Source organism: Malaclemys terrapin, chromosome 1 (assembly GCF_027887155.1).
Source record: "Malaclemys terrapin pileata isolate rMalTer1 chromosome 1, rMalTer1.hap1, whole genome shotgun sequence".
NCBI lineage: Eukaryota > Metazoa > Chordata > Testudines > Emydidae > Malaclemys > Malaclemys terrapin.
Genome location: NC_071505.1, coordinates 162,633,333 through 162,658,664, shown reverse-complemented (window position 1 = coordinate 162,658,664; position 25,332 = coordinate 162,633,333). Strand labels below are relative to the sequence as shown.

Genomic DNA, 25,332 nt, shown 5'->3' with positions numbered 1-25,332 from the left:
GGTGCCAATCATCTGCTAACGGTTGGGAGGGGGAAAGAGCAGCCAACGATCTCTCACCCTTAACTCCTCTCTTCGCCCTGTCTCGGATCGCCTGCGTTTGATTGGATGAAAACTATCTTCATTACTTCGGTTCTGCCTTGTGATTGGTAAGAAGTGAAGTCAATCAATTAAAGTCCATTTTTTCCTACATATGATTGGGTTTTATAGCCGTCCATCATAGTAGTAGTCCCCCCCTCCAGATTGGACGAAAGAGCTCTCAACCATAAGATTTTTTTCCGCCCCCAACTTTGTAATTGGACGGAAGCTTTGCTCATCTTTTTACAATCTCGCAAGGCGACCAGTCCCTCGCATCTTTCTTTAGGTTAACAGCTCACTGATTGGAGCAGACGTTGCTAGGTTGCCAAGTCCCGCCTACCGCGGCTGGTTGGGTGGGTAAATCGCTGTAGCCGCTGGTTGTGCAGCGGAGATCGGGGGCTGCCCGGCCGGGCCCCGTCCGCCCTGCGGCGGTAAGATGGGACAGGGGCGGGAGGGGGGAGCGTTGCGCTCTTGGCCCTGCGCGGGGAGCCGGGATCGGCACCGCCTCCGGCCTGGGGGGGGGCTCGCGGCTGGGCGGGTAACGGTGCCGGGGGGCGGGGGAGAGAATGGGGGCGGGAGTTGCAGTCCGGGGTGATAGGTCTAAGGGCAGGGTGGGCGGGTGTTAGCGAGAACCGGACATCATCGCTCTAACAACCCCTGTTCCAGTTTCTCCTCCCTCCCCAGACACCGGCTGCTTTCGTAACAGCAAACGAGTTATTTTGAAGGGTTTAGGCCGAACAGAGGTAACAGCTGTGCATTCATCTCAGAGATACTTGAAAAACCTAGGCCCCACTTTTGCAATGTGATTTCAGTGCGGCCCTGTGAAAGCATAAGGCGTTGCCTGTTCCTTTCTAATGCTATGATCAGTAGGGCTTTCCGTTTGCTAATTGCTTAAAACTCAACCCAGATTCTACTTTAAATACATACATATTTGGGATATGAGCAGATAAGGGGTGGATATTCTCAAATCAGTTCTGACAAAGGGTCAAGTGTTTCCATTAGTAATATTTGGCAATGTCTTGTTAATACTACATAGTTTGAGAAGTGTGTATCTCCTGGAATAAATTGTATTGATTCGAAGGAGGTAAACAGAATGAAGCAATGTTTACTCTCAAAACAGCACTTAGGCATCAAAGTGCAATAAAATAAAAGTAGTTAGGAAGAAGCTACATTTCTTGAACAGTAAAAATCTCTTCTTAAAGTACACATCTAATTTCCAGTGATGAGCAGTTTTAATTTATTTCAAACTGTGTCCTGTCCGTTCTGCAGCTATAGAAACTTTTGAACATTTTACCCTAGTTCATGAGAAATGTCTGCCTCAACAGAAACCTTTTCACCATGACATGAGGCTACACATTCTTCTATTCATGTAATTTTGTCTCAGCTCCTGGAAATTTGTCTGTTGTTCAAGATAAATACCATGTCAGCCAGTTGGTGTAAAAATTTTAAAATAGATAGCTGTAGGGCCTTGTGTCTCCCACAGGCTGTTCAAGGTGACTTATTAACCAAACAAATCTGAATCATAAGTAAAACTCTGGATTCCTCAGACTACTGTGGGATAGTTGAATGGGATATCTAAATTATTTTGAAGTTTTTATATGTAGTTTCTTAAGTACACTTCTCTCACATTGTCTTCCTAGTGGTCATATCGAGCATGTACAATATTTTGCACACAGTTATGTCTAAAGTGAATAAAATACATCTAGATATATAAATGTGGAGCCTAGGACACTTGACTTACATGAATCTGATATGTATTTCTCTTGTTTTTTAAAAGTAGCTTAGTGAAAACAACAATGGAGCGACTTGGAGTGAAAGCTACTCCTTCCCATAACCGTTCTAAGACAGCTTTGTACGTGACCCCTCAGGATCGTGTAACCGAGTTTGGGAGTGAACTGCATGAAGATGGAGGGAAATTGTTCTGTACTTCCTGCAATATGGTCCTGAATCATGTTCGCAAATCTGCAATCAATGACCATCTCAAGTCTAAAACTCATACAAAGCGGAAGGCAGAGTTTGAAGAGCAGAGTGTCAGAAAGAAGCCGAGGGCTCTGACTGCTTCTCTCCAATGCAACAGTGCTACTCAGACAGAGAAAATCAGTGTCATCCAGGACTTTGTGAAGATGTGCTTGGAAGCTAACATCCCACTTGAGAAAGCTGACCATCCATCGGTGCGAGCTTTCCTGTCTCGCCATGTGAAGAATGGTAGTTCCATTCCGCAGTCAGATCAGTTAAGGAAAACGTACCTGCCTGATGGATATGAGAATGAGAACCAACTCCTCAGTATGGAAGACTGTTGAGAAGATGACTATTTTGGGGATGGCGTATTAAAGTTACATATTGATGGTGTGGTTTATTTTTATATTCATGCATACACTGTTATATTGGTTTTACAGTTTATTTTGTATTACTGTAGACATGACAATCTATCACCAAAATTAATGATGTGCCACAGACTCTTGATAACCCTACTGTAGAGTTTATATCCACTGTGATTCAGAACTCATTTTCAAGATAGGGAACATCTATGTAAAGGCCAACCATAACTGTGACATTAACAAACACTCACGTGTGCATGGAGGACTTTCCATGCCAATTCAATCACCAACATGACATCTTCATTACACAAGAAAGGACCAAACAGTAGGAATTACTTTACTACATCAGACATATTGACCATCTTTGTTCAGTATTCTGTCTCTGTCAATGACCAGGAATAAGTCCTGTATTGTTAGCGTGCAAAAAGTCGTATAATGGCCAGTTACATAATAACCTGCCCACAGAAGCAAATTCTAACCGCTGGTAGAGGCTGACTTATGCCTTACAGCATGGGGACTTACATCCTTTTAAAAAACTCTTTTATCCTATCTAACGTAACTCTGGATGTTCTCGTCTATCTAAATACTTAATTATGGCTTCACTTTTCTCTTAAAGCAGGGAGTTCAATAGGTTTGTTACGCATTGCATAAAAGAAAAAGCAGTTTCTTATCTCAGTTTTAAATTCACTGTCTTGCAGTTTCAATGTGTCTCCTTATAGTAAGCTGAGAGACTAGTGTCTTTGAGCAAGGTGCCTTGTGCAGCTGCTGGCCTATGAAACACATGCCTGGTCACGGTCCCTAATAATACAGTTTGCTGTGTGTTTTCCTAGCATGACAGCAGAAGCAGAACATTTTCTTTTCAATCTGTTAGCTATAAACCAGAACCCAGTTGGAACTGATCAGGACATGGGAGTAGCAGTTCAAGAGTCCTACTTGAGTATGGGGTCACTTAAGCTCTTGCACTCATACCCTTTTCCTGAGTATGGGGTCACTTAAGCTCTTGCACTCATACCCTTTTCCTGGGTCTTGTGCTTGTCGCAGACTAAGTGACCTAAATGTGTTTTTAAAACAGTTAATGTTGATGACAAATAGTTCATGTAGTGTAGCTATGAGGTAAGTGTACCGAAAAGGATGCAACAGTAGAATAAGTGTTACCTGGGTTACAGTTCCTTTTCCAAGCCAGTGCCATATTCACTGGATCATAAAAAAAGTGACTTGCTGTATATCAGTAATGTGTGTTTCTTTCTCTAAATTGTGTAATTCTCAACCCTTTTCACATCTTTTTGGGGGAGTTGAGTATTATGCCTAAATTAAGTATGGTGGTAGCCCACTCAACTTTAGTGTCCAAGAAAGCTCTTGGGTGAGGAGAGAGAATATTGTGCAGAGGCAAGTAACACAACTGCCTTTTCTGCCTGCCTCCTTTGGGCTGTGATTCTGTGAGGTGCTGAGCATCTCCTAGGCAGTGCAGCATGCCTTCCACTCACCATAAGTGTTCTGTCTCGCAGGTTTAGTTCCTCCTATTTTGCTGCTTTTTCCCTTTCTTGGTTTTCACTATATTTCTCATTTTTCTTCATTTTGCCCATTTCATTTTAGGGTGCTGACAGTAGCATTAACTAATAGTGCTTACAGGTGGAATTGTAGAGGGACACAGACTAGCCTGCTATTAATTTGGTTGGTTTCTGCAGTTCTCGGTAGTTTAAAATACACATCAGCTTGAAGAGAGGAAACAGTTTAATGCTGACTATTTTTATGCAATCTTCAAGAACTTGTCAGATGAATGGCTCAAAGTGTATTCACACAATTTAATCATTTCTTTCTTGCAACTGGTTGCCTGCTGTGCGAGGTGTATTTGTATAGACACAGCAAACTAAATGAATAGTATGCAGGCAAATTGTTGCACCGGTGCTGAGCCCCATTGAAGCCAGTGAGGCTCGACACAGTTAAAGCAATCTGCCCATTCAATATCAATTGCTGGTTTAGGACTTCAGATAGAAATAGTAGTGGAAATCTTTCTCTTGATCTTGGATGTCTCAATTTGCCTTCACAAGTGTGACTAGCTATGGGATGTGCTTAGGATCATGCATTGCGTAGGGCTGGTACTGTTTCATATAAATCCTCTTAAGACACATGAGTATAAGTTACCACTGCCAATAGCCTTTTCTATGTTAAAAAATTGTGTTCTTCCATGACAGCTCCTCTTCTTGTTTCAGTGGAGTTATGCTATCTGCACTTCATTAATCAAAGTTAGATATCTTTGAATTAGTTTTGTACTCCATCCATACAGTTGTATTAGGGTTGAATCACAAAGGGAAAACAGTTGTGAGTATTGAGGAAACAGCTTGAGTATGAATTTTTGAAATCAGTCTTCCATTAAAATAAGAAAGTGCTATTTTATGTACTAGTTTGAGATGACTAATTCTGGCCTTGATGTTTTTTAATAATTTTACAGGCTATTGTTGATATTAAAGTCGCTTTACAAAAGACCTAAACAGAAATGTTTTTCTCTGCTCTCTACTATCAAACTAATAAACCCTCTTCAAAAAGCTATGCTAGCATTATGATTAAGCATGTTGGTACACAGACTAATAAAACAAAACAAAACAAAAAAGGCCGCTTCACTCTTGTGTTAGAAGAAATAAAAAATGACAGGCAACTTTGGTAAATAAATTATGTTGTTTTTCAAGTATCTAAGGAGATTACTACAAATAATAGAAAATAAAGCATTAGTAATATGATTAAGATACACTTGATGTCAGCCTTTTAAAACACTATATTTATCTTTATAAAGTGATAAAAATCTGGTCTTAAAATTAGACTTCAATTATATCAATTTACAAGTTTGATGTAATTCTTCACAGGCTTTCTAGAATACTTCAGTGTCAATTTTTCTTTTTAATCTAAAGTCAGTGCTAGCAGCACAGCCCTTGTAACAAACCTTAGGGTTTTCCAGATATCTTGGTGTCATTAAGATTTCACAAATAATGTCCCAAATAATAATTGAAATACAGCAGGTATTATGAAAAGAATAAATAGACATGTTAAATACAAGGCACGTACTATCTATATGAGATAATGGGGGCTGTATAGTGAAACCTTTCTTGAGCTTCACTAGCTGTACTAGTGGAAAAATGATAATAATTTTTCTCTCTTGAAACTTTGTTTCAGAAATACCAGACATCAGTTTGTTATGGCAAGTGTTCATAAACAAAACATTAAAAATACAATTGGCATTCCAGGCAAATTTGAGTCGAGACAAAGTAAGTGTGACAGGCACGTGGTGAGTTAATTTATTATGTTTCTTATGTAATTCTAAACATAATCCAAAATGCCTGAGAGACACTTGTTTTCTTTTAAAATTAGAAATGCGTCCCATGCAAAATCCCAGAAAACCCCTGCAACTTTGTCATGGTCAGATTTTGCCCTCGTCTAATTACACTTGATTTTGGGGGAAAATTTCAATCAAAACTTCATCTCTAACTTTCATAAATAATAGACTGTATCCTAGGATTGCAGTACACCTCTACCTCGATATAACGCTGTCCTCGGGAGTCAAAAAATCTTACCGCGTTATAGGTGAAACCGCGTTGTGACGAACTTGCTTTGATCCGCCAGAGTTCGCAGCCCTGCCCCCCTGGAGCACTGCTTTATCGCATTATATCCGAATTCGTGTTATATCGAGGTAGAGGTGTATTTAATGAAATAGTTTATTTAAAAATCCCATGGGTTTTCCTTACTTTTACAAGAAATGCGCATTATTTTTCCAAATGCTTCCTGCAGAGAGAGCTCTTAGTCAATGGGGTGTGGTAGTAGAAACTTCAAGTTTTCAATTACCTCTAATATGGTAGAGTTGGGGGCCTGCTGCAAATGGCTTTGCCACTGTTAAAGTATTTGCTGGTTATGGTTGTTTTTTTAACCTTGTAAATAAGCTAGATTAACTAATTGGCATCCGGACACTACTTTGAAATGCATTTTTAAAAGCCAATTTTCAGAGTAAGAAGGTGGGCAAAAACAACATTCCATGTTTCACCGTCATTTGTGAGTTTATGCACCAGGTTTATTGTAGTTTGTTCAGGCAGTTTGTGTGTCACCAGGACACAAACAATTCAAGTTCTTGATTTTTTTTTAAGCTCTAATTATTTTAAAAGCATGTAGAAACCTCTAATTTGGCTGGTCATTAGTTCATAGTAATCATGAAACATTTTGCATAGTTGGAGAGAGACTGGTTTTCAATTAAAAGAGAGACTTGGTTCTGCAAAGTGTTGGACATTCTCATGCCAGAAAAACTCATTAGCCTGAAAAGGATTATTTTAGTCTGGGTTTATTTTATTTTATTTTATTTTATTTTTTTACTGCTTCTATGGAACTGAACAGTGAAGCACTCCAGCCCTGGTTGTTTGATACCATATTGAACTAATTTTCAGAGTGTCTCTGGAAGTCTGGCAGTGAGAAATAGTCCTTGTTTATTGTGTTCATTGCTAACTTTTATTTGCTCGAGCATGTAACCTGAGCACTCGTTGTCTGTGTAAAATTTTAAAGTTGTGTGTTGAATTCAATAAATGTTTTAAGCAAAAAAAAAAAGTTTACATTACCAGCTGTTTGAATTCACCATCTTGAGTCACAGAAAGCTTGAAGTGATTACTAAAGAGGCCCTCCTATGCCTGTGTTTAAAACTGAAGATTTTATACTAAGGGTATGTCTACACTACGAAATTAGTTCGAATTTATAGAAGCCAGTTTTATTGAAATCGGTTGTATACAGCCGATTGTGTGTGTCCCCACATAAAATGCTCTAGGTGCTCTAGTCGGCGGACCGCGTCCACAGTACGAGGCTAGCGTCGACTTCCGGAGCATTGCACTATGGGTAGCTATCCCACAGCTATCCCACAGTCTCCGCCGCCCCTTGGAATTCTGGGTTGAGATCCCAATGCCCGGATGATGCAAAACAGTGTCGCGGGCGGTTCTGGGTACATGTCGTCAGGCCCCTCCCCCCCCGTCACAGCAACGGCAGACAATAGATTCGCGCCTTTTTACCTGGGTTACCTGTGCAGACAACATACCACGGCAAGCATGGAGCCCGCTCAGCTCAGCTGAGCTCACCGTCACCATATGTCCTCAGGGTGCCGGCAGACGTGGGACTGCATTGCTACACAGCAGCAGCTGCTAACTGCCTTTTGGCGGTAGACAGTGTAGCATGAGTGATAGCCGTGGGGCTGGCAGCCGTAGGGCTGCATTGCACCAGCCCCTTGCCCTTTGGTAGGCGATGGTATATTATGACTGGTACCCATTGTCGTCGTACTGGAGTGACTGTCAATCATGGCCACTTGGGCAGACATGCTACTGTTTCGATGATGATGGCTACCAGTCGTAGTATACTATTTTCTGCCAATTGCCCAGTATTGTCTGCTAAGCACCCAGAAGAGGCCGAGGGCGATGCTGGGTGCTGGCGGACGTGGGGCTGGCAGACGTGGGGCTGCATTGCTACACAGCAGCAGCCCCTTGCCTTTTGGCAGACGATGGTATATTATGATTGGTATCCGTCATCATCATACTGGAGAGGCTATCACTCATGCTGCACCGTCGGCTGCCATCTTAAGATGTAAAAAATAGATTTGTTCTGTATTCATTTGCTTCCCCTTCCTCTGTGAAATCAACGGCCTGCTAAGCCCAGGGTTTTCAGTTTAATCTTTGGGGGGACCATTCTGTGTGACAGTTGTTTGTGTTTCTCCCTGATGCACAGACACCTTTCTTGATTTTAATTCCCTGTTCCTGTACCTGTACGCCATGTCGTCACTCGGCCCTCCCTCCTTCTCCTGGTCCATCAGATACTAGTTTCGCGCCTTTTTTCTGACCAGGCGCCATAGCTAGCACTGGGATCATGGAGCCCGCTCAGATCACCGCGGCAATTATGAGCACTATGAACACCACGCGCATTGTCCTGGAGTATATGCAGAGCCAGGACATGCCAAGGTGAAACCCGGACCACCCTAGGAGGCGATTGCAGCGCGGCGAAGAGAGTGATGAGGAAATTGACATGGACATAGACCTCTCACAAGGCACAGGCCCCAGCAATGTGCAAATCATGGTGTCACTGGGGCAGGTTCATGCCGTGGAACGCCGATTCTGGGCCCGGGAAACAAGCACAGACTGGTGGGACCGCATCGTGCTGCAGGTATGGGACGATTCCCAGTGGCTGCGAAACTTTTGCATGCGTAAGGGCACTTTCATGGAACTTTGTGACTTGCTTTCCCCTGCCCTGAAACGCCAGGATACCAAGATGAGAGCAGCCCTCACAGTTGAGAAGCGAGTGGCGATAGCCCTGTGGAAGCTTGCAACGCCAGACAGCTACCGGTCAGTCGGGAATCAATTTGGAGTGGGCAAATCTACGGTGGGGGCTGCTGTGATCCAATTTGCCAGGGCAATGAAAGACCTGGTGATATCAAGGGTAGTGACTCTGGGAAACGTGCAGTCAATAGTGGATGGTTTTGCTGAAATGGGATTCCCAAACTGTGGCGGGGCCATAGACGGAACCCATATCCCTATCTTGTCACCGGAGCACCAAGCCACCGACTACGTAAACCGCAAGGGGTACTTTTCAATGCTGCTGCAAGCCCTGGTGGATCACAAGGGACGTTTCACCAACATCAACGTGGGATGGCCGGGAAAGGTACATGATGCTCGCGTCTTCAGGAACTCTGCTCTGTTTCGAAAGCTGGAGAAGGTACTTTCTTCCCGGACCAGAAAGTAACCATTGGGGATGTTGAAATGCCTATCGTGATCCTTGGGGACCCAGCCTACCCCTTAATGCCATGGCTCATGAAGCCGTACACAGGCAGCCTGGACAGGAGTCAGGACCTGTTCAACTACAGGCTGAGCAAGTGCCGAATGGTGGTGGAATGTGCATTTGGACGTTTAAAAGCGCGCTGGCGCAGCTTACTGACTCGCTCAGACCTCAGCGAAAAGAATATCCCCATTGTTATTGCTGCTTGCTGTGCGCTCCACAATATCTGTGAGAGTAAGGGGGAGACCTTTATGGCGGGGTGGGAGGTTGAGGCAACTCGCCTGGCCGCTGATTACGCGCAGCCAGACACCAGGGCGGTTAGAGGAGCACAGCAGGGCGCAGTGCGCATCAGAGAAGCTTTGAAAACGAGTTTTGTGACTGGCCAGGCTACTGTGTGAAACTTCTGTTTGTTTCTCCTTGATGAACCCTCCAAACCCCCCCCCCCCCGACCCGGTTCACTCTACTTCCCTGTAAACCAACCACCCCACCCCACCCTCCCCTCCCCAATTTGAGCACCGCTTGCAGAGGCAATAAAGTCATTGTTTTTTCACATTCATGCATTCTTTATTAGTTCCTCACAGAAGTAGGGGGATAATTGCCAAGGTAGCCTGGGATGGGTGGGGGAGGAGGGATGAAAAAGGACACACTGCATTTTAAAACCTTAAGTCTTATTGAAGGCCAGCCTTCTGATGCTTGGGCGATCATCTGGGGTGGAGTGACTGGGTGGACGGAGGCCCCCCCACCGTGTTCTTGGGCGTCTTGGTGAGGAGGCTATGGAACTTGGGGAGGAGGGCTGTTGGTTAAACAGGGGCTGTAGCAACGGTCTCTGCTCCTGCTGCCTTTCCTGCAGCTCAACCATACGCTCTAGCATATCAGTTTGATGCTCCAGCAGATGGAGCATTGACTCTTGCCGTCTGTCTGCAAGCTGACGCCACCTATCGTCTTCAGCCCGCCACTTGCTCTTTTCATCCCGCCATTCAGCCCGCCATCTCTCCTCTCCTTCATATTGTGCTTTTCTCATGTCCGACATTGACTGCCTCCACGCATTCTGCTGTGCTCTATCAGCGTGGGAGGACATCTGCAGCTCCGTGAACATATCGTCCCTCGTCCTACATTTTCTCTTTCTAATGTTCACTAGCCTCTGCGAAGGAGAAACATTTGCAGCTGGTGGAGGAGAAGGGAGAGGTGGTTAAAAAAGACACATTTTAGAGAACAATGGGTACACTCTTTCATTACAAGGTCGCATATTTCAGCTTGCAGGCAGCCATGGTAGGCCACAGTGTTTTGGCTTTTTTAACCTTCTTAACATGCGGGAAAGGTTGCAAACAGCAGCGCATTTCCCATATCAAGGATGAATTGGGTTGTCCATTTAAAATGGGTTTTCAATGTAAAAGGAGGGGCTGCGGTTTCCCGGTTAACATGCGGCACAAACACAAGTAAACCACCCCCCACACACACACACACGATTCTCTGGGATGATCACTTCACCCCTCCCCTCCACCGCGTGGTTAACAGCGGGGAACATTTCTGTTCAGCAGAGCAGGAACGGGCACCTCTGAATGTCCCCTTAATAAAATCACCCCATTTCAACCAGGTGACCGTGAATGATATCACTCTCCTGAGGATAACAAAGAGAGATAAGGGATATTGTCTGCATGCCAGCAAACACCGGGACCATACGCTGCCATGCTTTGTTATGCAATGATTCCAGACTACGTGCTACTGGCCTGGCGTGGTAAAGTGTCCTACCATGGCGGACGGGATAAGGCAGCCCTCCCCAGAAACCTTTTGCAAACGCTTTGGGAGTACATAAAGGAGAGCTTTCTGGAGATGTCCCTGGAGGATTTCCGCTCCATCCCCATACACGTTAACAGACTTTTCCAGTAGATGTACTGGCCGCGATTGCCAGGGCAAATTAATCATTAAACACGCTTGCTTTTAAACCATGTGTAATGTTTACAAATATTTACAAAGGTACACTCACCAGAGGTCTCCTGTGTGCCCTGAGGGTCTTGGGTGAGTTCGGGGGTTACTGGTTCCAGGTCCAGGGTAACAAACATATCCTGGCTGTTGGGGAAACCGGTTTCTCCGCTTCCTTGCTGCTGTGAGCTACCTACAGTACCTCCATCCTCATCTTCCTCGTTCCCCGAACCGTCTTCCCTGTGTGTTTCTCCAGTGAGAGAGTCATAGCACACGGTTGGGGTAGTGGTGGCTGCACCCCCTAGGATCGCATGCAGCTCGGCGTAGAAGCGACAAGTTTGCGGCTCTGCCCCGGACCTTCCGTTTGCTTCTCTGGCTTTGTGGTAAGCTTGCCGTAGCTCCTTAATTTTCACGCGGCACTGCTGTGTGTCCCTGTTATGGCCTCGGTCCTTCATGGCCTTGGAGATCTTTTCTAATACTTTGCCATTTCTTTTACTGCTACGGAGTTCAGCTATCACTGCTTCATCTCCCCATATGGCGAGCAGATCCCATACTCATAGACTCATAGACATTAAGGTCAGAAGGGACCATTATGATCATCTGGTCTGACCCCCTGCATGCTGCAGGCCGCAAGACCCTTCCCTGGACTCTACCGTTGAAGTCCCCAATCCTGTGTTTTAGTGACTTCAATCGGCTGAGACCCTCCTGCTAGTGATCCCTGCCCCATGCTGCGGAGGAAGGCGAAAAACCTCCAGAGGCTCAGCCAATCTACCCTGGAGGAAAATTCCTTCCCGACCCCAAATATGGCGATCAGTAATACCCCGAGCATATAGGCAAGAGTCTCTAGCCTGACCCTTGTTGGCCATTATGCTGTTCATGTACCATTGCTTGGTTTTCCTTGGCTACTATGTTTTATCATTAAACCATTCCCTCCATAAACTTATCCAACTTAATCTTAAAACCAGACAGGTCCGTCGCCCCCACCGTTTCCCTCGGAAGGCCGTTCCAATATTTCACCCCTCTGATGGTCAGAAACCTTCGTCTAATTTCAAGCCTAAACTTCCCCCCGGCCAGTTTGTATCCATTCGTTCTCGTGTCGTACCTCCCGTTCGGTCCATGCTGGAGCTCTTTTGCGATCCTGGGACTCCATCACGGTTACCTGTGCTGATGAGCTCTGCGTGGTCACCTGTGCTCTCCACGCTGAGCAAACAGGAAATGAAATTCAAACATTCGCGGGTCTTTTCCTGTCTACCTGGTCAGTGCATCTGAGTTGAGAGTGCTGTCCAGAGCGGTCACAATGAAGCACTGTGGGATAGCTCCCGGAGGCCAATAACGTCGAATTTCGTCCACACTACCCCAATTCCGACCCGCAAAGGCCGGTTTTATCGCTAATCTCCTCGTCGGAGGTGGATTTAAAGAAACCGGTTTAAAGGACCCTTTAAGTCGAAAGAAAGGGCTTCGTCGTGTGGACGTGTCCAGGCTTAATTCGATTTAACGCTGCTAAAGTCGACCTAAACCCGTAGTGTAGACCAGGCCTAAGTCAAAATGGCATGGAAAGAGTTGTTTCACAACAAGTTGATGTTCAAGGAGGAAGGACATCCCAGTGATTAGGGCGCTAGCCTAGGAATGGAATTGGATCCAGGTCTGCCAAAAGTCACCTAGTCTCTCTCCATGCCTCAGTCTGCAGGTGTAACATGGTGATAATGGGTGTTGTGAGGATAACTATATTAAAGATTAAGAGGTGCTCAGATATTATGGTAATAGGCCATAGATATAGTCCTTTCGTTCTGTAAACAAACACATTTATGTATAAACTGCATTATCGTATAATACTTACATTTCTTCATTTGTAATGCTATTTATAAAATTATAAAGTTAAATATAGAACAAACAAGAATCACTAGATATATAAATATGTCTGGGGATGAATAAAATATTCAGAAGTTGCTGCAGTTCAGTGTCAAGGAAAGGCAGTGGCCTGTCTCTGGAATCCTGAAATCCAGATGGCACAGAGGCTGGAACTGTTACTGACAAGTAAAGGACATTGTCATGTGGCAACCCTTTTGCAGATCCCCCACTATAAGAATCTCACGATTTGCTACATAATCCCATGACTGTTCTAATGCAGTTTAACTATTTGAGTGCCTATGCAAGGACCTATGAATCAGATGTTTCATCCATGTTTATAACAAGTCCTACCTCCCCGTTATCATCATAGTGTAGGCCTGGTAAGAACAAGTATTGTGCATTGGCTGAAGCAGACCACTTCTGGTCAAACCCAGGAAATGTTATTTTAATTAGCCTATGTTCTGTTTCATCTGGTGATAAATGGAAAGATTTCTATATTTTGTACCAGTTTTTCATAATGTAATTAAAATAAAAGCAAAGTTAAAATTACAAAAGAATGCTTTAAGAGCAAATACTTATAATACTAAATAATACGTAGTCCTGCCATTAATGCAGGGGACTGGACTAGATGACCTCTTGAGGTCCCTTCCAGTCCTATGATTCTATGAAAGCCATTCCATAATGTGGGATTACAGGCTGGTAGTTATACCAGAGGAGGTGAATTTGTGCACGCTGATGCATACTTTAAGCCTGGTTATTATAGTGCTTCAAAAAATTACAAATATTGCAGTTTTGCTGGGTGATAAAATTGCAGCAAAACAATAATACAATGCAAATAAAACAAACTGCAATATAAAAAAGGAAACCAAAAACAGTGGAAGGTAGGCCTGGCTTGACATACGTAATGACATGGGTGAGGTCTCATTTCTTAGGAGACAGGATTAGGGAGGTAACTGAATCAGCAACCTGGAAACAGAATGGCTTTGCTAATTAGGATACGTTAATGGGTTGGTAAGCTAAGAGACAGAATGTCTGTACTAGCTAAGATAAGGGAAGACACTCAAGGAAGCATTTATAATAGACAAGATAAGCCTAGAACACAAGATGAGGTACAGAGAAAGTTGTGCATGGACAGTGCTTCTATTGAGCATGCTATAACAGGGACTGGTTCCTACAAAGTAACCAAGCCAATCCCTAAGTGTGTATGATTGTATGATCCCTAAGTAACCAAGCTATGTATATGCAATGTAGTGTGTAAATGTACATAAAAGAAGAGGTTTCCTGTGTATCTTTAGATGTATGGATTGCCCTATACCCACCCCCTACGCTTGAGTCTGATCAACTCAGCATAGCTTTGCTGTATGCCAAATAAAGATATCTGAGTGATGAAGTCTGGATCGAACTGACTTCTTGGAAAGGCGAGTGGAAAGAGGTGTTGGCAAGAATCCCAACATATAGGTTCCTCCTCCTACTGTCAGAAGCAGTCCCTGAAGCATCACCTCCATCTCAACTGAACACTGAGTGAGTTAAGTCTAAATTCCTGAATTTAGGTCTGTTATAAATGTTAAAAATAGTGTGCAGTCTAGTGGGGGAGGGATAGCTCAGTGGTTTGAGCATTGGCCTGCTAAACCCAGGGTTATGAGCTCAATCCTTGAGGGGGCCATTTAGGGAACTGGGGTAATAAAAATCTGTCTGGGAATTGGTCCTGCCCTGAGCAGGGGGTTGGACTAGATGACCTACTGAGGTCCCTTCCAACCTTGATATTCTATGTCAGTCCCAGGATATTAGAGAGACAAGGGGTGAGGCAGTATCTTTTACTGGACCAACTTCTGCCTTACCTACCTTATCTCTCTGATATCCTGGGATTGACCTGGCTACAACTACACTGCATACCACAATACAGAAGTTGGGTCAATAAAAGATATTACCTCACCTACCTTGTCTCATTAAAAATAGTAATTAGACAAGATGAAGAATAAAGATCCAGATTCATAAGTATCTCCAGGCAGGTGATATGTGTACTCCTGGCCAGAAGTAGCCACCTACAAAAGAACTTGTAATTCCATGTGGAAAAGATTTGTGATCTGGGGCAATTTGGTTCTTCACATGTCCTGCCAAAAGCTGCTCATACCCCATGACCCAAGTCTACTAAAGATTAACTTCATCCACTCGTAAATTGAGCAGATATTTCAGCCAATCATGAACCAATCAAAGATAGGTTAGTGCCTCATCAGCCCTTCCTGCTGCCTTTAAAACATATGTCAAAATATATGCAATAAATATCCTTAAATCAAACTCTAATATGTTTTCAAATAGCATTTTTCTTACTTTGCCTATCTGTAAATTTCTGTTGTTATCAATGGAAATATTTTATGTCAGTTTGTGTGTGTATGGTGAAACTGATGTTTACTGACATTTGCCAATAAAAAGCTAATCCTTCCATGCCTATATATAATCTTTTTCATCCCAAACAACACTAATTTCATTTTCATGGTGATCCTTCACCCTTATTCAATTACACTCTTCATATTACTCTTTTTCTCTCTAATGTATGCATTTTAAATAAACCATCTCAGAACTAGCGTACTACATATTGAACTAGAAATATTTACCCCCTTTTGGAGATGGATGCCACTGAAGAAGAACTTATACTTTTTCTTTGAGTAATGTCCCTATGGGTGCTCCACTGTAGGTGGGGCAGCTCCGCCTGCGTCTGGGTTCGGAGATCTTCATCAGCAGTGCCTGTTGGACCGCACATGCTCACCTTCCAGTCTCATACCATGAGCGGGACATAGATATAGCACTGTGCGGTCTGACCACCCTCCCGGTTTCTTCTCTAGTGCCTTTGATCTGGGATGGAATCTGCAGCAGAGCCTGTTTCTCCTTTTGACCTGTTAGATAGTGCCTTACCTGTTAGTTTTAGTGTAGTTTAATAGTTACTTCTTCCTTTCTTGTCCTCTTCCTGAATAAAAAAAAATTGTTTTTCCGTTTCCATTAGTTTATAGCTTAGGTTTTCGTTTTCCCACTTCCTGCCTTTCCTGACCAGGAAGCTTTTCCCCTCATCCTTATGCCCAGATTGCCTGGGTTTAAGAGGAGCATTTCCTGCCAGGATGCCTTTCTGGTAATTGATGGTCACCTAAAATGCATTCTCTGCCTGGGAGAGGGACACCTCCTGCAAAGGTGTACTCATTGCCACAATCTGACTCCCAGGGCCAGAAAAGACCGGGACATTTGGCTATGACTTCTCTGCATGGAGAAATCACTCTGTGCAGCATTGGACCCTGGCCTGGACACTTCCCCTGCACAGCTCTCACACGCCGCTAGGTCATCCACTGAACCTCATTCACTGCATCCTTCTAAAAGAAAATCTTCTCTTTCCTGAGCTGATGGGAAGAAATGGGCTCCCTCATCTTCCTCTAAGGCACCGCCTGCCAGAACGCCATCCCCTGCGAGATCAATTGCCCCAACATCTTCCGAGAGGGCACACAGCTCCAGGGACGGTCTGAGTACCTCTGATGCCAGAGCTAGGTAAAGGTCTAAAGACCCTTACCAGGCAGACTTACAGCTGTCAGCACCATCTCTTGGCACTGGAGACTGAAACATGAGACCTTCAAGAACGGTGCCAAGCGCCCGACCAGACCAACTTTGGGCACTATGGCACTGGCACCGACAGCTCTACCAATGCTGACATCCATTTCAGCATGAAGCAAGTCCTCAGCACTGAGAAAGTCCTACACCCCAAGCGAGTCTTCAACTCCATCTGCTGGCTGCTCAAGAGAATGCACCTCTCCCTCAGCACCGATACATGTGAGATGCTGATGATGCTCCTCCCTCCTCTCCAAGAGTTCAGATACCCCAAAGATATACTTGTATCTGATATGCCTGAGTCACCACTACTCAGACACGACCTCCTCCACTTCTGTCCTCCTCTCTGGAATGATTCTTCCTTTTCCCTTCTGAAGATGGCACTGTCCTTCCCCAGCGATGCAGAGGTGGATGTGTACTACGTTACACCCTCATACATGGGACTGGCACAAAAGTCATCCTCTACACAGTCTCACTATCCACAATTCTAAATATCCAATTATGAGACTCTCATGAACAAATACAATTATCTGAACTATTCTAAAATACAGACTTTCCTACCAAGACCTTCCTCAGATAAAAAAGATCAACTCTAGGCCCTCGTGTCTGAAGGACACCTCTCAGCCTGTACAGTTTTACAAGGCTCTTTGGACTCTGTGGATACTGCTGCCCACTCCATCACAATTGCTGTAGTCATGAGAGAAGTGTCATGGCTGCACCGCTTTGACCTTACTAAGGAGGTATAAACCACCATTGAGAACCTATTCTTTGAAGGTCCCAAATTATTTGTGGAGCGTACGGATGAATCTCCACACTCCCTTAAGGACTCTCAAGCAACTCTCCGCACTCTCAGTATTTACACACCAGTGCCAAAGAGATGCCTGGGGAAATACCAACTTCCCTCATGACCCTGACCACCACAATACACTCTCCAGTGACGCTACGATACTCAACACCGTTGACAGAAACCCCCTACCAAGTGGAGATATACGACTGCTCAAGGGGCTACCTCTCATGCACGTTTAACCAAACAACAATTTTGAAGGGGTGGTTGAGGCCCCGAAAAGCCTCATCCTGTTCCAGTCACAACAACCATCTCTGACATCCCAGCAATCTGGCGACAGTCCAGACCCTTTCTTTCCATCATGGCAGCTAATTACCTCGGACAAGTGGGTCCTAGAGATCATCAAGGAAGGATAATCCCTCTCTTTCCCAGTCCCCCTTCAGAGTCCCTTCTTACAAACCCGTACTATGAGAATATATAAATCACCTTCTGCAACTGGGAGCCATAAAGCCAGTCCCATCCCAGCACAGAGGGAAGGGTTTGTACTCCCATTATTTATTTATCACAATACACCCTACCCATATATGGTTCCTCTGATTCATTATGGGGATTGATCTCTCTCAATACAAAGTACTGCCCTTCAGAGTCTCGACAGCCTCTCACATGTGCTCTATATCCTTATGGTAGTGGCTGCTTACCTACGCAAAGAGGGCATTGTCATCTTTCCATACTTAGATGACTGTCTCCTCAAGGCCACATCCAAAACCAATGCCCTTTATGCTGTCCAAATGACAATGGATCTTTTCTTGAGCCTCAGCCTTCATGTAAACCTAGAGAAATCTACACTAACAACTGTGCAACATGGGAGTTTATAGTTGATTTTGTATTCAAGGAGAGAATCTGCCCTCAAGTTTTAGCCAGGACATGTTTCCAGCTTGTACAGGGAGATTTTGGCAAACCAGTAAAGTTCTTGAAACCACTATGGCTTATTGCTAAAAGCAGCCTAGTCAGCAATCTCAGCTTGACCAAGGGAGGAGGGGATGAGGTTTTGGGTGCCACAGAAAGGCGTCCTTCCTGGTAAGAATTGTGTTGAATTTGCTGATACATGCATTTTAGGAGAGCAGGATATGCCCCAGGAATGTCTATTGGGGCCTCAAGGCTGAAAACTCTGGAAAAACCCATTGATTGGTTAATCAATAATCAGAAGGAACCTCTTGCTTGACCATTGAAACTGCTTACTTGACAAGTTTTCTTTAAGGGATATGCCACTCTATTACTAATGTATAAATAAGGGGGAAAAGTTTGAGGTAGTTGGACTCTTTTGGGACTTGTTTGGACTTTCCCTCTGGATACATCTTGCCGTCCCCACTGGCAGATGGAAGATTTGGCTACCGGAAGCCTGCCGCTGTGTCACTCAAGAGCCATACTCAGCTTTGGTAATTATCAAGGGTTGGGGGTTTTTAACCGAATCCGCCCTACACATCAACCTCCTAGAGCTATGAGCAGTCCACAATGCCTGCCAATGCTTTCTCCCACTGATCGCACATTGTACTATCAGAATCATGATGGACAATATTGCCTGCATATTCTACATCAACAGACAAGGCAGAGTGAGTTCCCATTCTCTATGTTTGGAGGCAATGAAATTATAGAACTGGTGTATCCAACACAGCATCACCATCTCAGCCACATACCTTCCTGGATCCAGAATACTACCATGGACTCATTAAGCAGGCGATTCTTCCACGATCATGAGTGGGAACTAGATACATTAGCCCTTCAGCACATCTTCAACCACTGGGGATTCTCCACCATACATCTCTTTCCCACACCGGAGAATGGCCACTGCCCTCAATTTTGCTCAAGAGCGGGCTTAGGACACAGATCAGATGCATTCCTCATCAAATGGGATGCGCTGCTACTCTATGCCTTTCCTCCCTTCCCCCTTCTGTTCTGAGTACTCCACAAGATCCCACGGGACTGAGCCCATGTCATCCTTATAGCTCCGCCATGGCCACAACAGATCTGCTATACTTACGTCATTCACATGATGGTATGCCTGCCAATCTCTCTCCGTCCGACTCTGCAACTTCTTTCACAGGATGCATCCTCTATCCCAATCCACAGCTGCTCCACCTGAAATCATGGCTCCTCCATGGTTCCAGGACTCAGAAATAACCTGTTTAGAAGCAGTTAAATAAGTACTCTTGAACAGCAGGTCTGATACGACTAGATGCACTTACCTCCACAATAGGACTGGATTCCAATCCTGGTGCACCTCCAATCAGGTCAAGGCAACAAGCACTCCATTACTACTTATCCTGGACTATATTTGACACCTTAACAATTGGGGTTATCCAGAAGCTTCATTTGTGTGCATTTGGGAACCATCATGACTTTCCACTAGGAGATAGATAGCCACTCCGTCCTCACCCACCCACTCATGAAACTATTCCTGAAGGACCTCCAAAATCTTTACCCTATGGGATCCAACTCCAGCTTGGGACTCTGACCTTATCATATGCTTTCTTACTAGACCTCCATTCAACTCAATGGCAATATGCTCCTAATGTCCATTTATCTATGAAAACAGCTTTTCTTGTCTCTAGCACCTCTGCCTGGTGGGTTGGTGAAATTGGAGCACGGTATGGCATACCCCTGTGGACAATTTTTTCATAAAGACAAGGTTACACTATGTCCATAGCCCAAATTTTTACCCAAGGTGCCATCCTTTTTCCAGCTAAATCAACCTATTCACTTTCCGTGCTTCTTTCCAAACTAACACAGCAACCAACAGGAGGCAATGTTGCACACCCTGGACATCAGACGAGCATTAGCTTTCTTCCTGGACAGAACTAAACCTTTCAGAAAATTGCCACACTTATTCCTCTCAACAGCTGAAAGATTGAAAGGCACTACCATTTCTAAGCAATGCCTTTCCAAGTGGATCTAACAGTGTCCTATCAACTACACAATAAACAACCTCTTCCTGGAACTCAAGCACATTTCACTTGCTCTCTAGCCACCTTGATTGCCTTTCTCAACAATGTCCTGATTGCTGACATCTGCAAAGCAGCCACATGGGCATCCGCAGACACTTGTAGCTGTCACTACTCCATTACTCAGGACGCCGCATCAGATACTCTGCTAGGACACAGTGTCCTATCATCGACAGTAAATGCTGCTCCGAAGCCCCAGCCTTCCAATGAGGGGCACTGCTTTATAGTCACCCACAGTGTAGCACCCATAGGGACATCACTTGAAGAAGAAGAGAAGGTTACTCACCCTATGCAGTGGTGAGGATTTTTGAGATGTGTGTCCCTACAGGTGCTCCACTACCCACACTCCTTCCCTTTGCTGCAGAGCTGAAAGATAAGCTCTGTGGCTGAAAAGGAACTGGGGGTGTGGGAGTGGGGCAGTCAGACTGCACAGCATTTTATATATGTCCCTCTCATGGCATGAGATCGGGAGCTGTGCACGTGTGGGCCGATGGGCCCTGCTGATGAAGATCCCCGATCCCAGGTGCAAAGGGCGCTGCTGGACCTGCAATGGAGCACCCAAAGAGACACATCCCGAAGAACCTCAGTTATTGCACAGGATGAGTAACCTTCTCTTTTAGTGTTTCATAAGCTGTTTTCTAAAAGAAATTCACTTAATTCATTTACGTTTAGAGGCCCAAAAGATGTAGAAAATGTCAGAGTCTAAAACAAAACCCAGAAATGCTCAGGATGGGCAGATGGTCCAAAAACTGCCCAAAACGGTTCAAAGAGATAATCAAATACCAGCCCCCATACAAGTTGATGCAAAAGCCATCACACAGAGAGATCCTCCACAGTCAGCTTAGTCACCTGCTCCAATGTGATCCCCAATAATCGGCTTGAGAAATACCACCCAACAATCAACCCCCAAAATTCTCTCAAAACCACACACACTACACAGTTCAGGAGATGTGGCCCCCCAAAACCCACTGCCCATAACCTAGGTTTCAGAGTAGCAGCCGTGTTAGTCTGTATCCGCAAAAAGAACAGGAGTACTTGTGGCACCTTAGAGACTAACAAATGTATTTGAGTATAAGCTTTCATGGGCTACAGATGCATAGATTGGAACATACAGCAAGAAGATATTTATACATATAGAAAACATGAAAAGGTGGAAGTAGCCATACTAACTGTAAGAGGCCAATCAATTGAGATGAGCTATCATCAGCAAGAGAAAAAAAACTTTTGAAGTGATAATCGAGATGACCCATAGAAGGTGTGAGGATACTTAACATGGGGAAATAGATTCAATTAGTGTAATGACCCAACCATTCCCAGTCTCTGTTCAAACCTAAGTTAATTGTATCTAATTTGCATATTAATTCAAGTTCAGCAGTCTCTCTTTGGAGTCTGTTTTTGAAGTTTTTTTGTTGTAAAATTGCCACCTTCAAGTCTGTCACTGAGTGGTTAGAGAGGTTGAAGTGTTCTCCCACTGGTTTTTGAATGTTATGATTCCTGATGTCAGATTTGTGTCCATTTATTCTTTTGTGTAGAGACTGTCTGGTTTGGCCAATGTATATGGCAGAGGGGCATTGCTGGCACATGATGGCATATATCACGTTGGTAGATGTGCAAGTGAACGAGCCCCTGATGGCGTGGCTGATGTGATTAGGTCCTATGATGGTGTCACTTGAATAATTAGGTGGACAGAGTTGGCATCGGGCTTTGTTGCAAGGATAGGTTCCTGGGTCAGTGTTTTTGTTCAGTGGTGTGTGGTTGCTGGTGAGTATTTGCTTCAGGTTGGGAGGTTGTCTGTAAGCGAGGACAGATCTGTCTCCCAAGATCTGTGAGAGTGATGGATCGTCCTTCAGGATAGGTTGTATATCTTTGATGATGCACTGGAGAGGTTTTAGTTGGGGGCTGAAGGTGACGGCTAGTGGCGTTCTGTTATTTTCTTTGTTGGGCCTGTCCTGTAGTAGGTGACTTCTGGGTACTCTTCTGGCTCTGTCAATCTGTTTTTTCACTTCAGCAGGTGGGTATTGTAGTTTTAAGAATGCTTGATAGAGATCTTGTAGGTGTTTGTCTCTGTCTGAGGGATTGGAGCAAATGCGTTTGTATCTTAGAGCTTGGCTGTAGACAATGGATTGTGTGGTGTGTCCTGGATGGAAGCTGGAGGCATGTAGGTAAGTATAGCGGTCAGTAGGTTTCCCATATAGGGTGGTGTTTATGTGACCATTGCTTATTAGCACAGTAGTGTCTAGGAAATGGACCGCTTGTGTGGATTGGTCTAGGCTGAGGTTGATGGTGGGATGGAAATTGTTAAAATCATGGTGGAATTCTTCGAGGGCTTCTTTTCCATGGGTCCAGATGATGTTCAAAAAGACCAAATGCTAGTCACTAAAAACTTCAAAAATAGCCTGGAAGACCACCCCTAAACAGCACAAAGAAAAAGAGACTCCCTCTGTTCCCTAAAAAAATTAAAAACAGAGCCTCAATCAGTCTCCAAACACCAAACTCAAAACCAGCTCCAACCCCACTTCAAAATGCCCCTAATAGCAGAACATTCCTCAAGTTACTTAAAGGTTAAACATGAAAAAAAATCATCCAAAGAAGTTCCCCAAACCATTGAAACAGCATAAAAAAGTGAGCTAAAGCAAGCCAAAAAGGTACCCAGAGTATGAGTACAATGCCTAAGAGCTACCAAAAGTTCTTGAAAAGGTCCAAGAAGTGCTCAGAAATGCCCAAAAGGGTTTAATCGTTTTATGAAAATATGAGGAAATGGTCCAAAATGATTTTTTGTTTTCAAATGGGGTAAAGCAAGCCCCCAATAGCGCTCAAAGGGTCCAAACATAGCTCAGTGGTAAAGAAGGTGTCAAACCCTGTCTAAAACGTATCATACAAATGTCAAGAACTCATGAGGTCCAAAAACTGCCCCAAAAGGCTTTGCTCTTTTACTTGCTGAATTGTTTGGACAAATAATTTTAAGGCTGTGAGTTGCTTGCCAACTGTTCACTTCAGGCTAGTCACTATTTGAATGGTGTTGTTATTCACTACACCATTCAGTTATATTATTTCTCCTCACTAATTAGATAACTTAAACTTTAGTAGGAAAAACAATGATAAAACAGGAACAGCAAATATTACACTTCTAGTATAAATAATCATTAACACTAAAATGCCTAGAATTTTCATGATCATGATCATTTTCCTTAACATCTTTCTGTCCCATGTAATAATGTGCAATTGCAGTATATTATTCAGTCACTAGATGTCTCTGTGAGCCACAGAATTCTAGATTGGGTCCTGTCCCTGGTAGACAAGAGACAAAACTAGTATTTAAGCTAAGTGGAAGTCTGCTGTGTGTGTCCATAGTCTATGGTAGTTCTCTTTAATAAATGGGTCCTGTTTAGGATGGACCGAGATTCCATATTTCAGGACATTCCTCAAATGTACATGAACAACAAATTACATGGATCAATAAATCATAATAAACTAAGCTAAGCACTTTTTTCTGAACATTTTGCAAACTGCTTTTAAAATATTTGATTAGTATTATTTCTAACTCTTTTATGCTATTTTTTTCATCACTGAAAGATTGCCTTGAAACACCTTTCTGGATTTAGATCTTCATTAGTGCATCATCTACAAAAAGCAGTCTTTTCATGCTGATAAAGGTATTATATGCAGAGCTGGCAGTACTGCTTATAGATAAAGTTGCCTTACAATTTCCCTTATAAGACCCTGTTTGTTCAGTTGCTTGTAACCATGCTAAAACTTTAACTGTTTGGGCTGAAATTTTCATGCCAGGAATCTGTCTCAGGTTGATTTTTTTTTTTTTTTGAGAAGTTTCAGCTAAAATAGTTCTGTTGGTTTTGAGACTGAGGTTAGAAAAAAATAAGTTGTTTTACCCATGTTAAAAAAATTCTTACAATTGTTTAGTTGAGGAGCTCGTGCACCCCCATGCTTTGAAGCAATGTCTTGAATTTGGTGGGCAGGGTCTGGTGCCAGGAATATGCTTTTGGACATCTCTGTGAAAATTCACTCAATCTGGGCCAATTTATAAGCCACTGAGAAATTGCTGTTCACACTCCGAATCTTGTCATAATTTGGCAGCTAAATTCTCTGAAGATTCCATTTTTACCGAGCATGAGGAAATTTAAGGTTGATAAATGCAAAGTAAAACACATTGAGAGAAAAAATTAAACCACTCATATGCCTTACAAAGTTCTAAAGTACCTGTGTCAACCCAAGAAAGGGACTAGGGCATCACTGTAGATAGCTCAATGAAAACCTCTACTCAATGCACAGCTCCGGTCAAAAAAGCAAACAAGATGTTACAATGCATAAGAAATGGAATGAAGGATATTATCAGAAATAGTAGAAGCCTTTATATAAACCAGTGGAGCTGCCTTATCTGGAAACTGTGTGCAACACTGATCACCCTATCTCCAATCACCCTATCTCAAAAAAATATTGCAGAACTGGAGGGAGTTCAGAGAAAAGAGACACAAATGATCAAGGGCCTGGAAAAAAACTTTTCTGAAGAGAGATTGAAACATTGAGTGTTCACCTTAGAAAGGAAATTAATAAGAGGGGACATACTAAAAATATATAAAATAATGAATGGTCTAGAGACATTAGACAGGGAACATCTGTTCTCCTGGTGTCATAACACAAGAACAGTGGGAATACAGTGGAAATAAAAGAAGGGAAATTCAAAACAGATAAAAAGGAAATACTTTCTCACATGTGTGATTAAATGGTGGAACTCCTTGCTACAGGAAGTCATTGTGGCCAAGAATTGAGCAAGAGTTAAAATGAGATTGAATATTTATATGGATATTAAGAATCTGTGGAGTTGTTATAATTAAATGTCAATGAATGTTTGGAAGGGATTTTAAACCCCATGCCTCAGGGTCTAAAGTAATCTCTAATTATTAGAGACCAGGATGAGCTTATGTGGGGCAGACAGATTATCTCATATCTGATACTGCAGGGGTCTTACACCTTTCTCTGAATCTTCTGGTTCTAGCCACTGTCAGAGACA

At 43.6% G+C, this 25,332-nt stretch overlaps 3 protein-coding genes across 3 annotated transcripts in view; 1 reads left to right on the top strand and 2 right to left on the bottom strand.

The window, feature by feature from the left end:
- Positions 1–294: 294 nt before the first annotated feature.
- On the top strand, positions 295–5,136 carry CGGBP1 (CGG triplet repeat binding protein 1). The gene is made up of 2 exons (XM_054045999.1): positions 295–506; positions 1,856–5,136. The coding sequence occupies exon 2, from the start codon at positions 1,872–1,874 to the stop codon at positions 2,373–2,375; it is 504 nt and encodes a 167-aa protein (XP_053901974.1). The 5' UTR covers positions 295–506; positions 1,856–1,871; the 3' UTR covers positions 2,376–5,136.
- Positions 5,137–9,764: 4,628 nt separating this feature from the next.
- On the bottom strand, positions 9,765–11,847 carry LOC128830565 (uncharacterized). Its single transcript, XM_054016428.1, has 2 exons — positions 11,155–11,847; positions 9,765–10,334 (listed from the first exon to the last, which is right to left on the bottom strand). The coding sequence occupies exons 1-2, from the start codon at positions 11,543–11,545 to the stop codon at positions 9,832–9,834; spliced, it is 894 nt and encodes a 297-aa protein (XP_053872403.1). The 5' UTR covers positions 11,546–11,847; the 3' UTR covers positions 9,765–9,831.
- A 9,554-nt stretch (positions 11,848–21,401) lies between these two features.
- Positions 21,402–25,332, bottom strand: part of LOC128846672 (OX-2 membrane glycoprotein-like) — a 154,795-nt gene continuing 150,864 nt past the window's right edge. Inside the window, exon 10 of the mRNA XM_054045972.1 lies at positions 21,402–22,753. The gene's annotated coding sequence lies outside the window, so the exon portion shown is untranslated. The remainder of the gene's footprint in view (positions 22,754–25,332) is intronic.